The sequence below is a fragment of the Tupaia chinensis genome, unplaced genomic scaffold (genome assembly GCF_000334495.1).
Source record: "Tupaia chinensis unplaced genomic scaffold, TupChi_1.0 Scaffold000089_1, whole genome shotgun sequence".
Classification (NCBI taxonomy): domain Eukaryota; kingdom Metazoa; phylum Chordata; class Mammalia; order Scandentia; family Tupaiidae; genus Tupaia; species Tupaia belangeri.
This window is the reverse complement of record NW_006159551.1, coordinates 3,502,220-3,523,923: the sequence shown is the minus strand read 5'-3', so window position 1 is coordinate 3,523,923 and position 21,704 is coordinate 3,502,220. Positions and strand designations below refer to the sequence as shown.

The 21,704-nt window shown below is 41.9% G+C and overlaps 1 protein-coding gene across 1 annotated transcript in view; it reads right to left on the bottom strand.

Annotated features, from left to right (window-relative positions):
• Window positions 1-270: 270 nt before the first annotated feature.
• The window catches only part of GRM7 (glutamate metabotropic receptor 7), a 1,001,339-nt gene continuing 979,905 nt past the window's right edge, over window positions 271-21,704 (bottom strand). The window contains exons 21-22 of the mRNA XM_027769777.1: window positions 6,580-6,826; window positions 271-357 (exon numbers count right to left, since the gene is read on the bottom strand). Of these exons, the coding sequence (XP_027625578.1) occupies window positions 287-357; window positions 6,580-6,826 (318 nt within the window). The 3' untranslated portion in view covers window positions 271-286. The remainder of the gene's footprint in view (window positions 358-6,579; window positions 6,827-21,704) is intronic.

Here is a 21,704-nt window from a genome sequence, read left to right as displayed (position 1 = left end):
GTGACCAGTACCAATTCTCAGCAATTACTGACTAGTTCTTCAGAAGACACGACTATGCACACATCCACGAACGGCTTCCCCAGAGAACACACCCAGCCCAGCTCCAACGGCAGCAGCAGGCACTAAGCTTATCAAACAGATTATCTCGAAAAATGCATTTCTTCACATAGATTTTTACGTTATCATGCAAGGTTTCATAGAAACATTTATAACTCCCGGGGTAGACAAGAACGCACAAATAAATAAAATTAGATGGTTCTCTTACCTTTTGGAAAGCGGTCAAAAGCTATACTGTTGGTGGGATAGTGTACCAAGTAACAGACTTTTGTACGCTCTTTCTTACTGGTGGTACACAGTCTACAGGAAAAGTAAATATACAGTATGTATAACATACACGTACACACGACATTCCTTGGCATTACTACTCTTCCCATTCTGGAGAAGAGGCTGCGATAGAGACCGTGGACATTCTGCCCACTCGTTCAGTGGGTCCGAAAACCTGGGGGGAAACCAGTTCAGCAGAACTCAGGTACCTCTGAACAGCGGAGTTCCTTGCCTCGTGGTTAAGACATGTGGGTTTGGTTTGCTCAAGTGAGCTGAAACAGCGGAGGGGACCAGCCCCGGGTGACTGTGTCTGGCAGGCCAGAGCAGTATCTCCATGCGTGGCTCTCCCTTTTTTCCTCAGCCTAGGCTGGCCATGCTGACCGGCTTGCATGGTTAGTCCAGAGGATGGAACGAGTAACATGGTGTTGAGTGTGTCAGGGATCCAAACAGATGAAGAAGCAAAGCCAAATGAAACCAAACCATGACAAATGAACACAGCGCAGGAGTGTGTTCCAGAATTTTCTAGGCATTGTTACTTGTATAGGGTGTAGTGCCCACATCCATTTTCCAGCATTCTGAGTTGCTTTTTTTTTTCTTTAAAAAAAAAAAAAATCAAGTATCTCCTTGTATTGGCAGTTCTGATACTTTACATAGTAATTGCTCTCTTGAAGAATAACACTTTTATTTCTATAGTTTTTCTTATAGTCACAAAAAAAAGGGTAATAAAAGAAAAACAGCATCATACTACCAACTTCTATTGAGAATATTTTATATTGGGTCATCAGGAAAGTCATGATGCATTTCTGTGTAGAAGAATATAGAAAACCACACCGTGACTTTCCTGATGACCTACTATGTTAAGAGCAGATTGTCATTCTGCTAATGTGAGCTTCACCGTACAAACCATTCACTGGCTTAAACCAGTCCTTTTTTGAGAGACAGATTTTTGCTATGCGCTCGCCAGAGAGACAGAGAAGTAGAAAGCGCGAAGTCACCCACCAGAAGGGATGGCCACACTGCAGTCCCTCTCCTCTATTCTCTTGGGATTTTGAACATGCACACATGTGTACCTGGTGTGAGTTTTAAGTCGCCGGGTCTGGGACTTGAACCGCAATTGACTATGAGGGAGTCCAGCGACATAACCATTACACTATCTGCTGGTCCTGGCTTAAACCAGTCTTTTACATAGTCTATGCCCAGCCTCCATCTCAAATTCATAACCATTCATCTGTGTGTCCCTAGCTGTCCGCCTGCCTGCCACCTCTACCTACCTCTGACCTTCTTAACTCTCTGAAACTAACCCAGGTCCTTGAGGCAGTCTTCACGGTGCCTTGGGAGCACTAGCTTAGAAAATGGATGGATGGTAGCTTCGGACATGGCAGCTTAAGGCCTCTTAGCCCTACATACTACAGTATTGTACGAAGGAAAGCATGTGGCCAGAGGATAAATCATACGGCATCTTCTGCAACTTACCCACCCATCCCAACAAAGCCATGCTGCCTTTCAGTTCATGTCATCCATCCAGCTTCAGAAGGCTCACAGCGGCCACCAGTAAGCAATGGCGCAAGCACAACATGTCCTCTCGTTCATCTGTCCCTGCAGGCTTGCCACAAATATACATCTACCACGTCCACAGTAGAGCGTGTGGGGGAAACATGCCAGAATCAGGACACGGTGGGAGAACAGGAGTCGGAGCTGCCCTTCTTCTTTGCAAGGAATCTTGCGAAGGTACCATCTTGGCAAGATCTAAAGATACTCAGATGTGGTCAGGCTCCTCTGGACCTCTACAGAAAGCCATCTGATTTGTATAAATCAAAATTCAGGAAGTCGCAGAGACACACTTCTCTACCTTCTGAGCTTGCTAGGTTTTTCCGTCAGAATACAGAGACCCACACATCTCAGCTCAGCTCTGAATATCTAACGTGTACTGCATGAGTACATTACAGTCTTTGAGAAGGTTTACTTTCTGTTCATTGCACGCAAAAAAAAAAAGGAATCTTTCGCACCAGGGCATTGTAATGAATGAAGCAACCTAAGAAGAAAATTGAACTCCTTGAGGGAAAATAAGGCAGTGCAGGGGCCGTTTTACTGTCTGCTCATATTAAGCCAATAAGCAAATTCTCTTTGTGTATAGACAGAGTTGCAGCGTGGGCTGGTGAGCAGAAGCATGCATGCACCAGATGGCAAACTGCAATGATGGAGCAGAGCTGTTAGGAATGACAACAGTGAAGACTGAGGTACATTGAGATTAAGTGTCCAGAGCCACAATGAATCCTCAATCAGAGGACGTTTCTGTCCCGTTATTTACTTTGTAGCTCACACGAGAAATTCAACTCCTTGTCTGATATCCTCCATCAGAAATCAGGGAACAGAATTTCCCCAGGGAGGGATGCATTCCTTCTTCCAGTGCGTGGTAAGTGTTTTTGTTAGTTTTTAAACTGACATCTTAACTTCAGCAAACGATTCCTCTGTCTCTGTCACTAACATTTAGATGTGGAGACAGTATGAATTATACCTGGTTTAAACAGAATATGCAGTGTCCCAGCATGAGAATATTCTTACCTCTTTTCCTTGAATTTTTCTTTACATGTTGCTTTTCCCCTAAATATTGATACATATGGTTGTGTGTTGCTAGGGACTGTTTTTTTTTTTTTTTTCGAATTTTTCTTTACATGTTGCTTTTCCCCTAAGTATTGATACATACGGTTGTGTGTTGCTAGGGACTGGTTTTTTTTTTTTTCGATGATGTCACTTTTTCCATATTAGTGTCTCCTTTGGGGATTATTTAAAATGACGGTGTATTTGCATTTTTCTCTCGTCTCGAATGCTTTGTTCCTTTAAGTCAGCCTTGTCCCAGACAAGCATCAATGCAAAGATGGGAGAGCTGTCTCCATCGTGGGGTCAGATCAAGCATCCTAGCATGAAGTGCTTGCTGGTTTACATACAGTAATTTTTAGGTTGTATTATCCAAACAGCCACGTGTGGATGTTTGGCTTTTAATTACTTAAAGCACAGTAAAGTAAAATATGCATCCCTTCTGTTGAGTGGCTATAGGTCAGCTACTCAATAGTTACATACGCTGGTGTGTACTGTTGGAACAGCACAGACAGAAAACATGGCGGCCATTGCAGAAAGTCCTGCAGGGCAGCACTGGCGTGATAAAGCCTTTGGATTCTACTTTTGGAGAGTGAGTGCTGGGTCATCAGAAACCCCAATGTTTGGAGGTACATGAATCTGCTCCAGTGGTTCAGCAAATATTCACTCAAAGTCTCCATAGTGTTGAAGGCAGTGTCTATATGACACCCAAAGAGTTAAAACAATTTTTAACACATTTTTCAGGCTAGCTACGAGGCAAAGGCTCTATTTGATTTCTTTTTCCCCGTCCTGTTTATCCTGGCTTTATGTAGACACCCAAATAGTAAGAGCAAAAACTCAAAAGAACTTTTTTAAGGAAAGACACCAAATGCATTCCAAATGGAATCATTGCTGTGATTGAAATAGATAATACAGTGTTTGGATTTTAGAGTTAGCAAGAGGAGGCCTCTACCCAGGCAGCCTTATTTGAGCATCAGTTGCTCCTGCCTTTGTAGACAACACAGCAAGCAATAACACAGTTCTCAGCACATGGAACTGAGAACGTCTCCCACCAATCATCACCGAATTTCGTCTGTATAAGTTGTGTTACCAAGTGAAGAAGCCAAGAGAGTAACTCCTGCACTGGAATTTGGACCCAGTGACAGCAGGGGAACAAAGTTAGAACAAGCATGGGTTGAGGAATCAGACCTGGGTTGCAGCCCAACGTCTACAGCTACTAGACATGCGACTTTCGTAATCTCACTAACTTTCGGGAAAACTGGAAAAGTCATACCTGCTCTGCAGACTTTGGAAGGAATAAGAGAGATTTCCCATGTTAAGCTTTCTGTATAAGGCCTACTTCCAAGGGTACCTAAAGCCAGTAATAGTATTTGTGGGTTTTGTTTTGGTCATACCCTAGGAGGCCTCAATGAGGTCATGGACTAAATTATTTAAAGTCACAACCATTAAAAATGTTGTTTGAGAGTTATTCCTTCTTAAGTGGCATACTATTGAATTCATTGTGCAAATTTCAAACGTCCAGTCTGGACATTTTTGTGCAATATATAATACAGACTTCCAGTCATACTCTCTGCTTGTTGCTTTGAGGCAATATGTCATTGAACATGCGTGTGTGTGTGTGTGTGTGTGAGTGTGAGTGTGTATGAATGTAAATATAAGGCTGCTAGTGAAGTCGTGGAGTATCTGTAAAATAAGAATTGCATGAAACAAATCTTAACAAGAGGTTCTACAGTAACGTTACGGAAGGTAGATACACAGGTATATTTATAAATATAGCTGTAGGTATGAATAGATGTACCTATATTCTTTAAAATATGACTCTTGAAAATTCATTTTACCTATGTCATAGTTTTTAGTAGAAAATTGTTCTTTCATATCCACTGAACCAATCACACTAACATTTATTAAGAAAACCTTTGCATCTTTGGGCATGGAAGAAAAGTAAGGTTGAATGGATATATTATTTGGTAATACACATGATTTTATGACGTAGATGTCATCATCTCCATTTTATGTATAATGATGCAGAGTTTTAGAAAAGCTCAGCAATTCCCAAAGCCCATAAGTGAGTTGACTTGGATTTGAACCCAGGTCTGTTTCAACCCAAAGCCTCTTCCTACATCACAATGAAAGCCAGATCATCCCCCACTTCTCCATTGACTCGTTCTGGAGATACCATAGAGCTTATAAATTCCTTCTGTTTCTCCCTTTTCTCAGGGTGACCCTTTTCCTTCAACATTATCCCCGAATTGCTTCCATTGAAAATTCAAAGTGAAGCCCACTATGTTGTCAATTAATCTTGTCACCTTGTCCACAGTTTTCAAGGTGATTCTCAATATTCAGCCAGCTAACTATAAAAGGAGATGGGTCACTTGCATGGATCTTCGCACAGTATTTGTTGACACCAGACCCATTCGTCTCTTACTGGACAAAAAAAATTCTCTCAGAATATTTAAAACATGGCCTTCTTTGTGCTTGGCATTCAGACTTGCCCATGACTGAAAACTAATTTTTGGGGAATTAATGGACACCCTAAAAACCCTTCTATTTTAAAAACAGGAAGTATCATGAACACTTGAATATGTCTCATTCTTTATGACACTGGTCAAAATATCCCTAGATGACAAATCCTAAAACTGGTATCTCTAATCTGAAATTCATTGTTAAGGTCATAGTATTAGAAAAATAACTGGTTGGGCTTCTAAGCCTTTAGCTTCTGAGCTGATTTTGTGTTATTTACAGAGAGAGGTGTGGGAATGCTTATTTTACTTGAAATCATTTGCAAGTATAATTAAAAGCTACTAAGATATTGCAGATATGCCAAGTAGCATTTCCAATCTGAAATTTTTCCTTAATTCCATTGCTAAGATTTTGTCTTTCACGGAAAAGACTCTGTGGCGGGATAGACAGTCTTTTCATGTGGTGATGCCACTAGCACGGGCCATCGAGGGCTGTGTCCTTGGACAAAAGCTTGAAAACTTCATTCTTGTCTCTAGAAGACTTGTGCAGAAAAAGAACTTTGTCCACATTCATGTGCCAGTGGAAACAAGGTAGGCTTTCAAAACGTTTAAGTATTCCAACTTCCCTCCTACAGATGCTGTCTATTAGATAGGGAGGCTTCCCTGCCAGGAAGCTGTTTCCCAAACAGGAAGTTGTTTCTCAGCACAAAGAATGTAACCATGGTGGCTCACACCCTGACTGGTGTGTTTACTTCAGTGGAAGTGTTTGGTCATCAAAGGACAGGAAGCAGGGGTGAGCCTGAGGCATGGTAGTTACGGTGCTGGACTCCCACTTGACTGACTGTGGTTCAAGTCCCAGATCAAGCAACTTGCTTTCTCACTTTCCCTTTCTCTCTCTGTCTCTCACAGGTCAAAATAAAAAATAATAAATAAAATAAAAATAATTCTTTAAAAAAAAAAGGCAGGAAGCAAAAGCAGGGGGTGGCTTCATATTCCTGAATAAGAGCCTCTAAAAGTGTTCCCCCCAACAAGGGGCAGAAAAAAAGTGGTAGCAAAGATGAGTTAAACTCACAGGAGACCAGCATCATCAAGAAACGCCATTTATACGGCAGGGACCTCCCCACCATTCCTGCGCACGCCCCACTGGTTTAGAGCTTTCCGATGACGGATGGGAAAGTGAAAGGAAAGGAGAGTTACTTACTGTTTGGGTCTACGTTTTCACAGAGTTCTGTCTTCGCCTCCCCGTTGGGTCTGTCACTGGGTTTGTGTGACAGCCGCGATGACATGGTGGCTGCCGTGACTACCGCCTTGAAGCTGCGCTTCCGTTTCTGGACATTGAGCTCAGGGTGGAAAATGATGATGTACACTTTCGGCATGTATAGCATCCCCAGCGCCACTGACGCACTTAGGTTCATGGAGATTGTAAGCGTGGTGGTTTGAATGTAGAGCTACGAGACACAACACACAAGGCACTATTACAAATAAAACGACCGCAGCGGGGGTCCGAACACTTAGCACGATGCCAAGAACGATTACAGCCAGGAGAGAAAGCAGAGCAACCTCCAGAGCCGATTAAAAAAAGGCAGACAGAATGACTGCACATTTATTGCAGAGTTTATGCATCTCTTAATTGATCGAATGTCACTAGGTGAATCCTTGTACATGTTTGCCCTTGAGAAGTCTCCAAGGTGGACGTTCAGGGTAGACCTTTAGTCAGAGCTGAAGTACTTTCCATCACATTAGCAGCTGAATATAAAGACATTAAGATCACAGAAGTTGGTAATCATGTAAGACATGGTTATTTTTTAATCCCCCACATATACTTAAAATGGTTACCACTGGGGCCAGCAGGTGGGGCAGTAGTTAAGGTGCTGGAGTCCCACATGGTTGACTGCTATTCACGTCCTGGACTCAGCAGCTTAACACATGCTGGGCACATGCGTGCGCATGCCCAAAATCCCAAGAGGAAAATGGAGGAGAGGCATTGTGGTGTGATCATGCCCCTGGAGCACGGGGGTGATTTCTCACTTTCTGTCTCTGTCTCTCCAGCAAGTGCACACACCCTATAACAAAAATCTCTCAAGAAAATAATAAATGGGGCCGCCAGGTGGCATGGTGGTTAAAGGCACTGGACTTGGACATGGCTGACCATGGTTCAAGTCTTGGACCTAGTAGCTTGCTTTCTCTCTCTCTCACACTCTCTCTCTCACTCTATCCCTCTCTGATCAAATAGAAACAAATATTCAAGTGGGTAAAGTTAAAGAATGATTGAAATAAATAAAATGACCACTTCATCACTACATGATTTCTGATTACAAAGAGATTCTGGGACCTTATTTGAAAAAGGGTTTATATTAATACATGTTTCTTTTTGTGTTGTTCTTTGGAAAAGATACTGCTTGCTCATACATACAGAACAGTGAGTTGAATTGCCCTGAAAAGACCATCTTGCTTAATTATTTCTTATAAAACACAAATGACAAGGGCCACGGTCTAGGGGTGTGGACTCGAGCACTGCCTTTACCTTGACAAACCCATAGTAGGACGCAAAGCCTCCCTCAGACACTGTCACTTGTGGTCTGGATGGTGCCTGCCCAGCCGTCCATGTCTCTGCTTCCTCAAGAAACCCATAGATTAACCACTTGCTGCTGTCCAACATGTTAACTCATGGGTTGGCTGTAATTCGGAAATGGAGAGGGGTGAAGGGTGTGGAGAGTTGTATGGTCCTTAGGGGCAAGTTATAGACACCAGGCCGCAATCTGGTTGTGCTTTGGATGTGTTTGTGTGTCCATGTACGTCCGTGTCCTACATGACTTCTAAAGGCTGATTACATTGAACAACTCATTACCATCCTCTCTTATGTTAGTGGAGGGCCTAGTTTCTTGACAAGGTATGGGGCCGTGGTAGTCTACACCTACGCCTTTTCAATGATAACAGGATAGAAACCCTCAACCTTAATAGAGTCCATAAGGTTGCACATGGTCTATGCTCGCCTACTTTGTCAGATTTATTTTCTACCATTTTGTACCCCCCCCCCACCAGCTCCCTGCCAATCCACCTCCCCAGGGCTCTGTCTACATGGGCTGAGCCCTCGTATCTCCACTGTACTGTGCTCATTCAACCACAGAACATTTAGACACACCATTTTCCCTGTTCTTGTTTTCCTTCATGCAGAATGTTCCTCCCTTGCTTCTTAGAACATCCATCCCAATTGCCTTCCCCAATAGCCTTAAGTCTGGACCTGCTTCTTATATGCTCTTGAATAACAATTTTCCTTATTTTTTGGGATTCCATATTTTGTGATAATTTTGACTACCCTGATAATTTGATGGCCCAACTCCCTGAGTAGATCTTAAATTCCACGAGGGCAGGACCTCTCTGTGTGGCATTGTTGTGTCTGCAGTAGAGGCGAATGGTAGGCACTCGATAAATACTTGACGGGGAGGCTCATCTGTATAATGGATGCCTTTATTCCATCCTGTGACTCAGTGGTCAGAAACCTTTCTTGAAATAGACAAGAATTTGCATCCGATCTGTTGACGTTTCCTGGATATTTCTGATTATCATTACTCAAAATTAAAATGAAATCAAGAGACTTTGGCATCTTGTCTGGAAGCAATACAGTCTTCTAGCAAACAGTCATTTGAATTTGTACGATGCTGAATGGTTAAAAGCAGCTGCCAGCTGCTGACGCTAGCATAGTACACAGTGAATGTAAAGTAGAAAGACAAAACAGTATTGAATTAATGATCCTCTTGGTTGTGAATGATACCATATTTTTAAAGCTCATCATTTCCTACTAGAATACCTTTAGACTCACAGTCACACAGCTGAAGAAAAGCTTACTGTGGCCACAGAGCTTTATGAACCTAGACAACGTGACTTCCTTTCCTAAGGGTCACTGATACCATCCTGTCACTGAGGGCTTTGCAAGCTATGGTTCAGCCAGTGTGAGAAAGGAAGAGAGATACACTAATCCACGGGGCCTTAGGCTTTGTTTGTTTCTCTGCTCAGGAGCCAATCTTGCAGTTTAAGCAATCATTGATGGTCTGGTTTTGACTTATTATTTATGTAGACTGATAACATACATGTTTTTATGCTTATATATATTTGCATATATGTGTATACATACATACTTTTTCTTTAAAAAGACTATTCAGTGATTTAAGACTCTAAAATTCTAATGTTTATTTTATGAAGGGTTTAATTTCATTATTTTCAAGCTAGAGACCCTCAAGACTCAGTGTTTTGTTTTGACAATGTCTCTGGTGACACTTCAAAGTATGTGAAAAACCAAGATAAATGTCACGGACCAAATTTTCATGTACTCTCTCTACACAAATCCTCTCTATCTAGCATAGTAGTTATGAAGGAGGAGCACAGATTTAATGCATCTGAGTACAATCACACTTACTAGTTTTCTTTGAGAGATTTTTTTGCTATAGGACGCATGCGCTCACCAGACAGAGAAAGGCATTAGAGACAGAAAGCGAGAAATCACCCCCCGGGGGGATGGTCATGCCGCAATCCCTTCTCCTCCATTCTCCTCTTGGGATCTTGGGCACGCATGCACATGTGTCCGGCGTGAGTTTTAAGCCACCGGGTTTGGGACGCGAACCGCGGACGACTACGTGGGAGTCCAGTGACATAGCCATTACGCTAACTGCTGGTTCCCACACTTACTAGTTTTGTGAAAAGAATGGAAAAATAACTATTAAAAATGTGGACAACATAAGGGGAATTCTTCACACTATTAAACATCCAAATAGCCACCTAATGGGTATTCCAGAAGGTTGGAGAAAGAGGTAAAAACTTACGAACACTCTGAAACTTTCCAAATCTAGAGAAATACATGGATAGCCAGATCTGGTAGATACAAAGGACACCACATAGATGCAAAATAGTCATCTCCAAGGCATACCATAACCAAATTGGTGAAAATCAAAGAAGTCTTCTCCAAGTGCCAATACTAACCTCGGACTTCTCAATAGAAACAAAGCAGGCAAGTCAAGAATGGGAAGACAAAATCCTGAAAGAAAAGCTACTGATATTTCAGCGAAGAATACTTTATTCAATACTACCCCAAGAAGATGTTCCTTCAAATGGAAAGGAGAAGTACAATCATTCTCAGATGAAAAACTGAAAGAATTCATGGACACAAGACCAGCTCTTCAGAAAATACTATGCCAGGAACACAAAAGAGAGATAAACAGAGACCACAAAACAACTAAAGTGACAGGGATAAATCCAAACACATCAATAATAATGTTGACTACTGGGACCAGCAGATGGTATAATGGTTACATCACTGGACTTCCTCACGGCTGACCACAGTTTGAGTCCCAGACCTGTGCCTTGAAACTCACACTAGGTGTGTAGGTGTGTATGACCAAAATCCTAAGAGCAGCATGGAGGAGAGGGGATTGTGGTGTGGCCATCCCCTCACGGGGTGATTTCTCACTTTCTGTCTCTCTGTCTCTTTGGCAAGTGCACATGCTCAATAGCAAGTAAATAAATAAATAAATAAATACATAACTCTCAAAACAAACGAAGAAACCAACCAACAAATAAAATATAGCAGACTGACTACAACACACTAATTGTTGGAGAGTTCAGCAATCCCATCACCACTGGATAGGTCATCCAGATGAACAACAATGATGACAAAAAAACCTGAGATAAATGAAGTAGAGAATACAAAACAAGCTTGTTTATTGTGAGGATAGACAAAATAGACAAAACATTATCTACACTAATCAAAGAAATACCTGGTACTACTATTACAGGCATATCAAGAATGAAGAAACCAACCAACAAATAAAATATAGCAGACTGACTACAACACACTAATTGTTGGAGAGTTCAGCAATCCCATCACCACTGGATAGGTCATCCAGATGAACAACAATGATGACAAAAAAACCTGAGATAAATGAAGTAGAGAATACAAAACAAGCTTGTTTATTGTGAGGATAGACAAAAGAGACAAAACATTATCTACACTAATCAAAGAAATATCATCTGGTACTACTATTACAGGCATATCAAGAATACAACTGAGAATATGAGTGACTGTATGCCAACTAGGCAACCTGGATGAGCTGGACAAGTTTCTGGATACTTGCAAGCAGTGAAGACTGAATCAGTAATAGTCTCCAAGGAAAAGCTTCAATTTTTTTTTTTTTTTATTTGACATGAGAGAGAGTGTGAGGGAAAATGAGAAAGTAAGCCACCATGTCTGGACTCGAACTATGGTCGACCATGTGGGAGTCTAGTGCCCTTAAACACCATGCCACCTGCCAGCTCTCACCCTTGGCTTCCCTTCTGAACTCTAGGAGACCGTTAAAGAATTCTTCTTCTCAAACTATTTCTAACAATCACAAAGGAAGGAACCTTTCCACATTCATTCTATAAAGGTTCCATTATCTTGATCCCAAAAGCAGACAAGAACATCGCAAAACAAAACAAAAAACACAGTGATGAATGCTTGCTCAGAAAAACCCAACAAGATACCAGCAAATTGAATCCGACAATCCATTAAAAAGATTATCCCAGGGATATGATGGTTCAACATACACAAAACATATGTGTAATAGAGGAAAGATGAAACTCCATATCATCTTCTCAATTGATGATGAAAAAGTTTTTGATAAAGCACAACAGCCTTTCATGATGAAGGCTCACCAGCAAAATAGGTCCAAAAGAGATATTTCTCAATAAATAAATAAATAAATAAATACATAACTCTCAAAACAAACGAACAAACCAACCAACAAATAAAATATAGCAGACTGACTACAACACACTAATTGTTGGAGAGTTCAGCAATCCCATCACCACTGGATAGGTCATCCAGATGAACAACAATGATGACAAAAAAACCTGAGATAAATGAAGTAGAGAATACAAAACAAGCTTGTTTATTGTGAGGATAGACAAAATAGACAAAACATTATCTACACTAATCAAAGAAATACCTGGTACTACTATTACAGGCATATCAAGAATACAACTGAGAATATGAGTGACTGTATGCCAACTAGGCAACCTGGATGAGCTGGACAAGTTTCTGGATACTTGCAAGCAGTGAAGACTGAATCAGTAATAGTCTCCAAAGAAAAGCTTCAATTTTTTTTTTTTATTTGACATGAGAGAGAGAGTGAGGGAAAATGAGAAACTAAGCCACCATGTCTGGACTCAAACTATGGTCGACCATGTGGGAGTCTAGTGCCCTTAAACAGCATGCCACCTGCCAGCTCTCACCCTTGGCTTCCCTTCTGAACTCTAGGAGACCATTAAAGAATTCTTCTTCTCAAACTATTTCTAACAATCACAAAGGAAGGAACCTTTCCACATTCATTCTATAAAGGTTCCATTATCTTGATCCCAAAAGCAGACAAGAACATCGCAAAACAAAACAAAAAACACAGTGATGAATGCTTGCTCAGAAAAACCCAACAAGATACCAGCAAATTGAATCCGACAATCCATTAAAAAGATTATCCCAGGGATATGATGGTTCAACATACACAAAACATATGTGTAATAGAGGAAAGATGAAACTCCATATCATCTTCTCAATTGATGATGAAAAAGTTTTTGATAAAGCACAACAGCCTTTCATGATGAAGGCTCACCAGCAAAATAGGTCCAAAAGAGATATTTCTCAACAGTATAAAAGCCATATATGACAAATCCATTATTAACATTACACTGAGTGAGAACAACCTGGAAGCTTTCTCACTAAAAAGTGGAACAAGACAAGGCTGCCCAGTTCTCCACTGGAGAACATAGCACAAAAAGTCTAGCAGATTCAATCAGAGTAAAATATAAACCATTCAAACAGGGAAAGAAAAACCACATTGTCCTTATTTACAGACTTTATGCACAGAAAATCCAAAAGAATCCACTCCTTCAAAACTCCAGGAAGTGATAAATGAATTCAGTAAAGTAGGATACAAAATCAAGACCATGTTTATACACCAACAATGAACGACTGAGGCAGAATTGAGGAAAGCAATCCCATTTACAATAATTGCACACAAAAAATAAAATAGGAATAAACCCAACCAAAGAGCTAAAAGACAATGCATACACTTGGGTTGGAAGGATCGACATAATCAAAATGTCAATTCTACCCAAACTAGTTACAAACTCAATGCAATTCCAATCAAGTTACTGAGAATATTTATCACAGAAATAGAACAGGCATAACATTTATCTGAAATTATGAAAGGCCCTATATTACCATAGCAATACTATGCAAAAAGAATAGGCTACTCAAGACCTGATCTCCAAATATATTACAAAGCTGTGATAATCAAAACAGCATGGTGGTGACATAAAAATGGACACATAGTCCAGAAGAGAGTATCCAGAAATAAACCTCCAAAAATAAGGCCAACTGATCTTTGACAAAGGGCACAAGACAATGCAGTGGAGTAAAGGTCTTCAGTAAGTTGTGCTTAAGAACTGGATAACTACCTACAGAAAAAAGAAACTACCTGTTATCATCAACAGAAATCAACTGAAAATGGATTAAAGATTTAACTGTCAAGCCTCAAAATAGGAAACTCTTAAAAAACCTGGAGTAGGCAATGATTTATTCAATAAGAAATAACACTCCTAAAGCTCAGGCAATAATGTCAAAAATAGACAAGTGGAAATACAACAAACTAAAAAGCTTATGCACAGAAAAGGAAATAGAGTGAAGAGACAACTGAAAGTGGGAGAAAATATTTGCAAACTGCATCAGATAAGGAATTGATGACCAGAATCTATAGGGAACTCAGGTAGCTCACCTGCAAAGAAAACAAAACAAATAGCCAATCAAAAATAATCCAATTTAAAAATGAGGAGAACTGACAGCTCTCCAAGGAAGACATACAATGGCCAAATGCTTACCAACAGTAGTTAGTGTAATGGCTATGTCGCTGGACTCCCATGTCGCTGACCACAGTTCGAGTCCCAGACACGGTGGCTTAAACTCATGCCGGGTGCATGTGCATGCCTGCCCAAGATCCCCAGAGGAGAATGGAGGAGGAGGGATTGTGGAGTGGCCATCCCCCCTGGAGGCTGATTTCTCGCTTTCTGTCTCTCTGTCTCTGTCTTTCTGGCGAGCACACGTGCCCTAAAGCAAAAAAAAAAAAAAAAAAAAGACCAAACAAACAAAAAAACACCTCTCTAAAAAAAAAAAAGAAAAAAAGAAAAGTTCAACATCTCCTATCATAAGGGAAATGCACATCGAAACCACACTGAGTTACTATTTAACCCCAACCAGAATGGCTAGGATCAAAATGATAAAACCAAGTGCTGACAAGGCTGTGGAGAAAAGGGAAACCTCCTACACTGTTGTGGGAATGTAAATTGGTACAGACACCATGGAAAACAATATGAAAGTTCTCCCAAATGGAATTACCATATGACCCAGTGACCCCACTCCATGGTACTTGCCCAAAAGAACAAAGCACCATCAGAAGAACATTTACACATCCACATTTATCACAGCATTATTCACAATTGCAACCTCGGTGCGCAAGAACTGACAAGTGGGTTGCAAAATTGTGGCACACATATGCTATGGAATATTATTCCGCCATAAGGAACAATGAGACACACTCATTTAACTCCAAGTGCTTGAATACAGAAGACTTAGTGCTGAACAACCTAAGCCAGGCTGTGAAAGACAAACACTCCCCAACCTTACTTCCTATTTATTGAATGCCTGCACTCTATGGCAGAAATGGAATGATCCAAAGCTTCGATCAAAAGGAGGAGAAGTATTAATGCCAGAGCCTTTGTAGGGGTGGGAGGAGAGATGGGGGAAAGAGGAAAGGGAAGAAATACTGAGTAGACCCCAGCTTTTCTATCGAAAATTATGTATAGAGTAGCATCCTTGATCTGTCAGATAAACAAATAAAAGAGAAAAAATAAAAGCATTCTCGGTCTATGTGCTGCTGTTTAATCGCCCATTGATGAGATGATTGGCCCAGGACCATGCTCCCTCCTCTCAGGGAGTGCCATTCTAGTGGCAAGACGAAGGCAACAATCATATCACGTAACATGGTGACTATCGGAACAGCCATGGACACACTTCGTGCACAGGGTCAACAGCAGCTCCTAAGCGTACCACACAAAAAGACGCATGTGAGGTAATGGTATGCTATTTAGCTAGATTTTGCCATTCCACAGTGTACACGTATGTCAAGATATCATGTTGTACTCCATAAACTTAAATATGCCAGGGGCTGCACATGCTCTTTAGAGACAGAAAAGGAACATGAGAAAGCACCCCTCCACCCATGAAGGATGGTCATGCCACAATCCCTTGTCTTCCATTTCTCCCTCTTTTCAGGATTTTCGGTTCATATGTCTAACACATTTTTCTTGCTGCCAGGTCCAGGATTTGAACTGCACAGTCAGTCCTTTGGGATCCAGATGCTTTAACCGCCATGCCACCCACTGAGCCACTACATGCAATTTTTCATCTGTCAATTAGAAATAAACAAAATCCACCCATGTATGTCGCACATTAATTGTTCACTATTTCTCTTTTTCACAAGGGCTGCAGTTACCTGTCCCTGCCTGCCCCTCCTTGTACAATCCCCTTTGCTCACCTGTCCTGCCTCCGACCCCCGCTTATCCTAGAAGCTCCATTGACTGGCCAGTTCTACCCAAGGCATTTTGGTTCTTCCCAGTCAGAACAGCTCTTTCGTTAGCCTGTTGCTCAGGCTGTGGCTCTCGCAGCACTTAGCTGGGTTTGCTTGGGAGGGTACGACCCGTGGTGTTGTAATGCTTGCTTGGAAAATGCACATTTGCTCCAAGAGATTGATAAATGAGGCAACTATTCAACAGAACACAAGATCTGTTTCTACAGATGCCTGACTTCTTCTGCAAGAGCCACACAGTGAACACAGGAAGTTGTGACTAACTGTACCATGCTGTGTGGGGGAGACAAAAACGTGCACCCATTTCTGCATATCGGAGACCACAGGCACCCCTTCCACAGTCTCACGGTACATGGCATGCAGCGACTCCTCTACCAACAAACTTTAAGTTACTTTATGTAAGGTAAATGCAATACTTATTGCAGTATGTATGCATTTCTTACCCATTTAATGTGTATAAAACCATACCATCATTGTTACTGAGTCCTTCTGCTTATTTTTTATCTCATTTTTAATGTCTCTAATGACTTTTTCGAGTATTGGGTCCCTTACTCAATTTTCCCCATAATTTCTACATTCTTTTTTATATAATTGCTAAATGCTGACTGGGCTTGTGAGAGCGAGAGTGAGAGAGAGAGAGAGGGAGAGGGAGAGGGAGAGGGAGAGAGAAAGCACCCCCTGCTCCCTGAAGGAGCATGGTCACACTACACTCTCTTTCTATGTCTCTATCCTATTGGGATTTGGGGCAAGCACACACATGGACCTAGCATGTTTTATAAACCACCAGAACTGGAATTTGAACCACAGTCAATCACATGGAATCTAGCTCTCTTAATCACTTGGCTTAGGGCCAGCGCAGTCCTGTGTTTTAAATGATATCATTTAGGATGACATGGTGATTTAAAAAAAAATACATACAGAATACATATGTCCTGTTAGAGCAGAACCGACTGGTTAATAAACATGAGGTCTGTCACAAAGTATGCACTTAATTCTGGTTCACCGAACAATTCTATACTTAAATCAAGTATAAGGCATGATAAATACACTTGGTGTTCTAGATCGTTCCAGAGAAACTGCTATTGTAGTCTATTAGTAGCAATTTTTTATTACTTGTGTGTTTCTATTTTCTCATTTCTTGGGTGGCGATAACACCTATCATACATTTTGTTTAGAGGATCAAATGACATGACCATTATGAAATAAACGGAATTTGCTGGGTGGAGCCAGCAGATAGAGGGGCAGTTACGTCACTGATCTCACTCCTGGGGGAACCACAGTTCAAGTCTGAGATGCACCAGGCACGTGTGCATGTGGCCCAAGATCCTGGGAAGAGAATGGAGGAGAAAGGATTGTAATGTGGCCATCCCTTCTGGGGAATAATTTCTCATGTTACCTCTCTCTCTCCCCCTCTCTGGCAAACACACATGACCTAAGGCAAAAATCTCTAATTGGGAAAAAAAAAAAAAGGTACCCAGCTTCTATCAATTCCTCCATAAAGTTTCTAATACTGTAGATTTATGGACTGGCTGTAACATACAAGAACTTGTTTCCTACACTGTTCTTTTTCATACAATTATTGTCTTTCTTGTGGAAACTACCAAATTAAAGCTTGCTTTAGAGGACAACATAATCTAAATTTCTTTCTATTTTATTTGAAAGTGTACTCAAACCTGTATTTCACCTGTAATTGAACTATTTCAGGAGGAATAACCACTTTTTCATGACTCCAGGTGGCAGTTGAGAATTGGGAAAAGAATTTACTGAAGTCTTTAGATGGATGGGATAAGTTCCATAATTCCCATGACATCCCAAATTCTGCATAATAAAAATGAAAAATGTGGTTGATGTCCTAGTAAAGATGAAGTATACATTAGCTGACAGATGTCTGAAATATCTGTATGACTGAATGAAAACAAAAGTTTCTGGCAGTTAAAACTAATGTTTTCTATCCATCCTCACCATCTGTGCCCCTTGCTACCTAATTAGAGAAATTAATAATGCCACAGACTTGAGGATGAGACAGAATGTTTTCAACTGGGATTCCCTCAGCCATCCAGATGATTGACACCCTGAGGGCTTTTGCTTAGGTATTAAATAATATGTGGAATACTACTCAGCCATAAAAAAATGAGATCCTGGCATTTGGTAGAAAATGGACGAACATGGAAGATTTGCTGCTAAGCAAAGAATGCCAGACTATGAAAGAGAGACATTGTATGTCCCCACTCAATATATACCCAATGTCTGCACTCCATGGCAGAAACTGAAAGACTGGACGTTATAAAGGCATGAAGAGCAACTGTGGACACTAGAGACAGTGGAGGAGGAGGGTAGGAAATGGGGCAGGGTGATAAGGAGGGGATCAAGGGGAAAAATAAAGAATCAAGACATCTAAGGGTTACAGAAATAGAGAATTATCTTTTTATGATACTGTGTATCTTTGATGTAAAAAATAATAATGAAAGAAAAGAAAAAATAATACTTAGTGATAGAAATATCTAATATATAATGATGGAAAAAATCTTCGGTTTTAGTGGGTAGAGAAAAATGTGCTTCTTTTAGAAGGATAGTTTAATGGGAAGAACAAGCTCTTTGTTCTTGGAACTGACTTCAGATAGTCCCTTTGGATGGTAGGTGGGTGATTGGGAATAAGTTAGTTTACCTCTGACAAATGACAGAGTCAAGATTCAAACCTAAGCCGTTTGTTACCAGAGTGTCTGAAAGAAAATATGTACTACCTCAGTTTTGCCACGACCAAGGAAACTTGGCCACTCGTGTGAAAATGAAAAGGAACTGCATGTGAAAATTAAAGTTAACACAGTGCCCGGCCCATGGTGGGTACTCAGGAAATGCAAGCGCACTCTTTAGAGTAGATTGTCTAAGAGTCTACAGATGCTTTTCATGCTATTCTATTTCAACCTCCTGTCTTTAAATCGATGCCGGATGGATTGATAGAGGATAGACACATACCAAGTAGTCTTGAGACAGGCATCTCATCATAGAACTATAAATAATGCAGGCGACTAGGTGATTATCGGACAAGAACTGTGTTTTGTTTTTGTTGTTTAATATCTCCAGGCAAACCTGATATCGAATCTACACACCATTGCCTTATTTATTTGGATGTACGTAAGGCAAGCACTCCAGGTGAATACAAATCAGTTTCCGGAGCATAGGATAAGTGATTATGTTCACGCTTGAAATCATCTGCGTCTCAGTACCTTGTTCCCCTGAGCAGAAGGTTCATGCTGTCTCTTCCCGCACAGCGTCGTCAGAGACAGGCTGTTACTCCAATTGATCACATCCTTCGGAAAGTCCACTGTTGCCTCCCTATGCCATCTTTTTGTTTTGTTTTGTTTTGTTTTATAGAGGTAGAGCCCATGTGCTTGCTGGAGAGACAGAGACAGAAAGCAAAAAATCATCCCCCCGGGGGGAATGGCCAGGCTGCAATCCCTTCTCCTCCATTCTCCTCTTGGAATTTGGGGCATGCATGCACATGTGCCCAGCTTGAGTTTTAAGCAGCAGGGTCTGGGATTTGAACCGCAGTCGACCACAGGGGAGTCCAGTGACGTAGCCATTATGCCATCTGCTACCACCTCTCCAAGTCATCTTAATGAGCTGGAGGTGATTTTGATGGCCAAATCTGGGCATGTCACTCCAGATTTTGCTGGGCTCCAGCAAGCTGAGCTTATGTGCACTGCTACGCAGAATTTCTCTCCCACCAGTCCTCGGCTCCCTCCAGTTTGATTTCTTAACTTTTCTCCCTCCAATGGTGAGGTAGGAGTTTTATCCTGTTACGCAGCCAAAACTGGCATGATTGGCTCCGTTGTGTTATCTAAAAGGTTATCTCTCGTTCCTGCTGGTTTGAGAGCCACAGAACTGTGAGGTCCCTGCCGCGCGGCGATTTTAGACACAAAGGCAAAGCACTCCCCTCAGCCAGCCTGGAGAGACACGCTGGTGCCAGATTTCGCTGGCGCCTTTGAGCCCTCAGCCGGATGCATCAAAACCCAGCCCAACAGCCTTTTTGCAGGAGGCTCTGTCTTATAAAGTGCCTGTGCTGGCTTGCACCTCACTGGGGAAATGTTGGAGTACATGCGATGATGTTCTGTATTCCTCGGCAAGTCAGCAGGTAGTTTACAAAGTATAAAGCCTGAGCGTACGTAATTCAATTTCTAAAGATGTTATGAACTATTCCATATTTCTAAGTGCAAATCTGTATAACATTGCCAACTTTTAAATTCATCTTTATCGTTCAAATGAACATAAAAAGTGAAGAATCAAATAAAGCTACTGAGGTCAAATAAATGGTTAAAAAGCAAATGCCCCGGGACCAGCAGGTGTAATTGCTGGACTCCCACAGACTCAACTGTGGTTCGAGTCCAAGACCCAGTGGCTTAAAACTCATGCCATGCGTATGTGCATGTATGTCCAAGATCCCGAGAGGAGAATGGAGAAAAAGGGAATGCGGTGTGGCTATTTCCCCTGAGGGGTGATTTCTCACTTTCTCTCTCTCTCTCTCTCTGGCAAGAACACGTGTCCTATAGCTAACATCTCTCAAAAAAAAACAACAACAAAAACAAAACAAAAACTCCTTGGCATTACTTGGGCCTATTCAATCAGTGTGTTTCAGATTGGATTTGTAACGCATTCCTTGAAACTGATCCGAGAGCGTCTGTCATTGACAAGAAGGCAATGTCAGATTTTGCTAAAACAAAGGGTGCTCTTATCTCAGTTTTCAAAGCCATCGAAAATGGCTTTCCCATGAACTTTGACAGGTTTTGATCATCATAATCATCCCCGCTTTCTCTTTCCTCTTATTCGCTGCCACTGTTATTTTTGCAGATCTTCCTCTGTTCCTTTTGGACTGTCTCTTTTCCAACTTGCCGCTGAGCGGTGAGCGGTGAGCGCTGGCTCTTGGCCTTCCGGCTCATTCCTTCCGCCTTGCTCTACTCGGACTTCTCCCTGAGTACATCTTAGCGCCTCGGAGTCCCCACGAACACCGGTGTGGAAACATTTCTGTGGGTGGAGACAGCCTCCTGGCTTCTGCCCTGGTGGCGTGGCGTGACGGGGCACCCACGGTCATTGTGCCTGTGGTGTTCCTGGCTAACGGGCAGATCTCCCCAACAGCTGGAACCCAGCTTAGGTGAGTAGCCCAGGCAGGGATGACAAGATGCTCTGAGCCTGTCGCCAGGGCCCTCAGCTGTGTCATGGTTTAAAACGGAAAGCAGCGAACGATGGAAACGAGGTAGCCCAGGAAGTTGTAGGCAAATAGTCCCTCAGTCTGGGCCCTACATGGGACAGCGAGGGCTCTCACGAAATGGGAGCCCTCCTGGCAAGCAGGATACAAGGCAGGGAGACAGCGGGCCAGGGAGTGGGGTCTGAGTAGTCCTTGCCTTTGCTCTTGGCTCCCAGAATTCCATTTCCCTTGCCTTCTGTGTCCAAGGTGTAAGATCGGGATTCTGAGACACACTGCTTCCGAACCGCTCACTCTCGAGGACCTGCAGGCTGTCCTCCACCATCCCTCCCGAGTCTACTTCTAAACCTTCCTAGACTTTTTGCCACACCCGAGAAGCAGATGTTTTCCCAGACTCCTTCTTCCTTAAAACTCGGTGCTGAGGACAGTGGCACTGGGGTGCCGTGACTATCCCGCTGCACT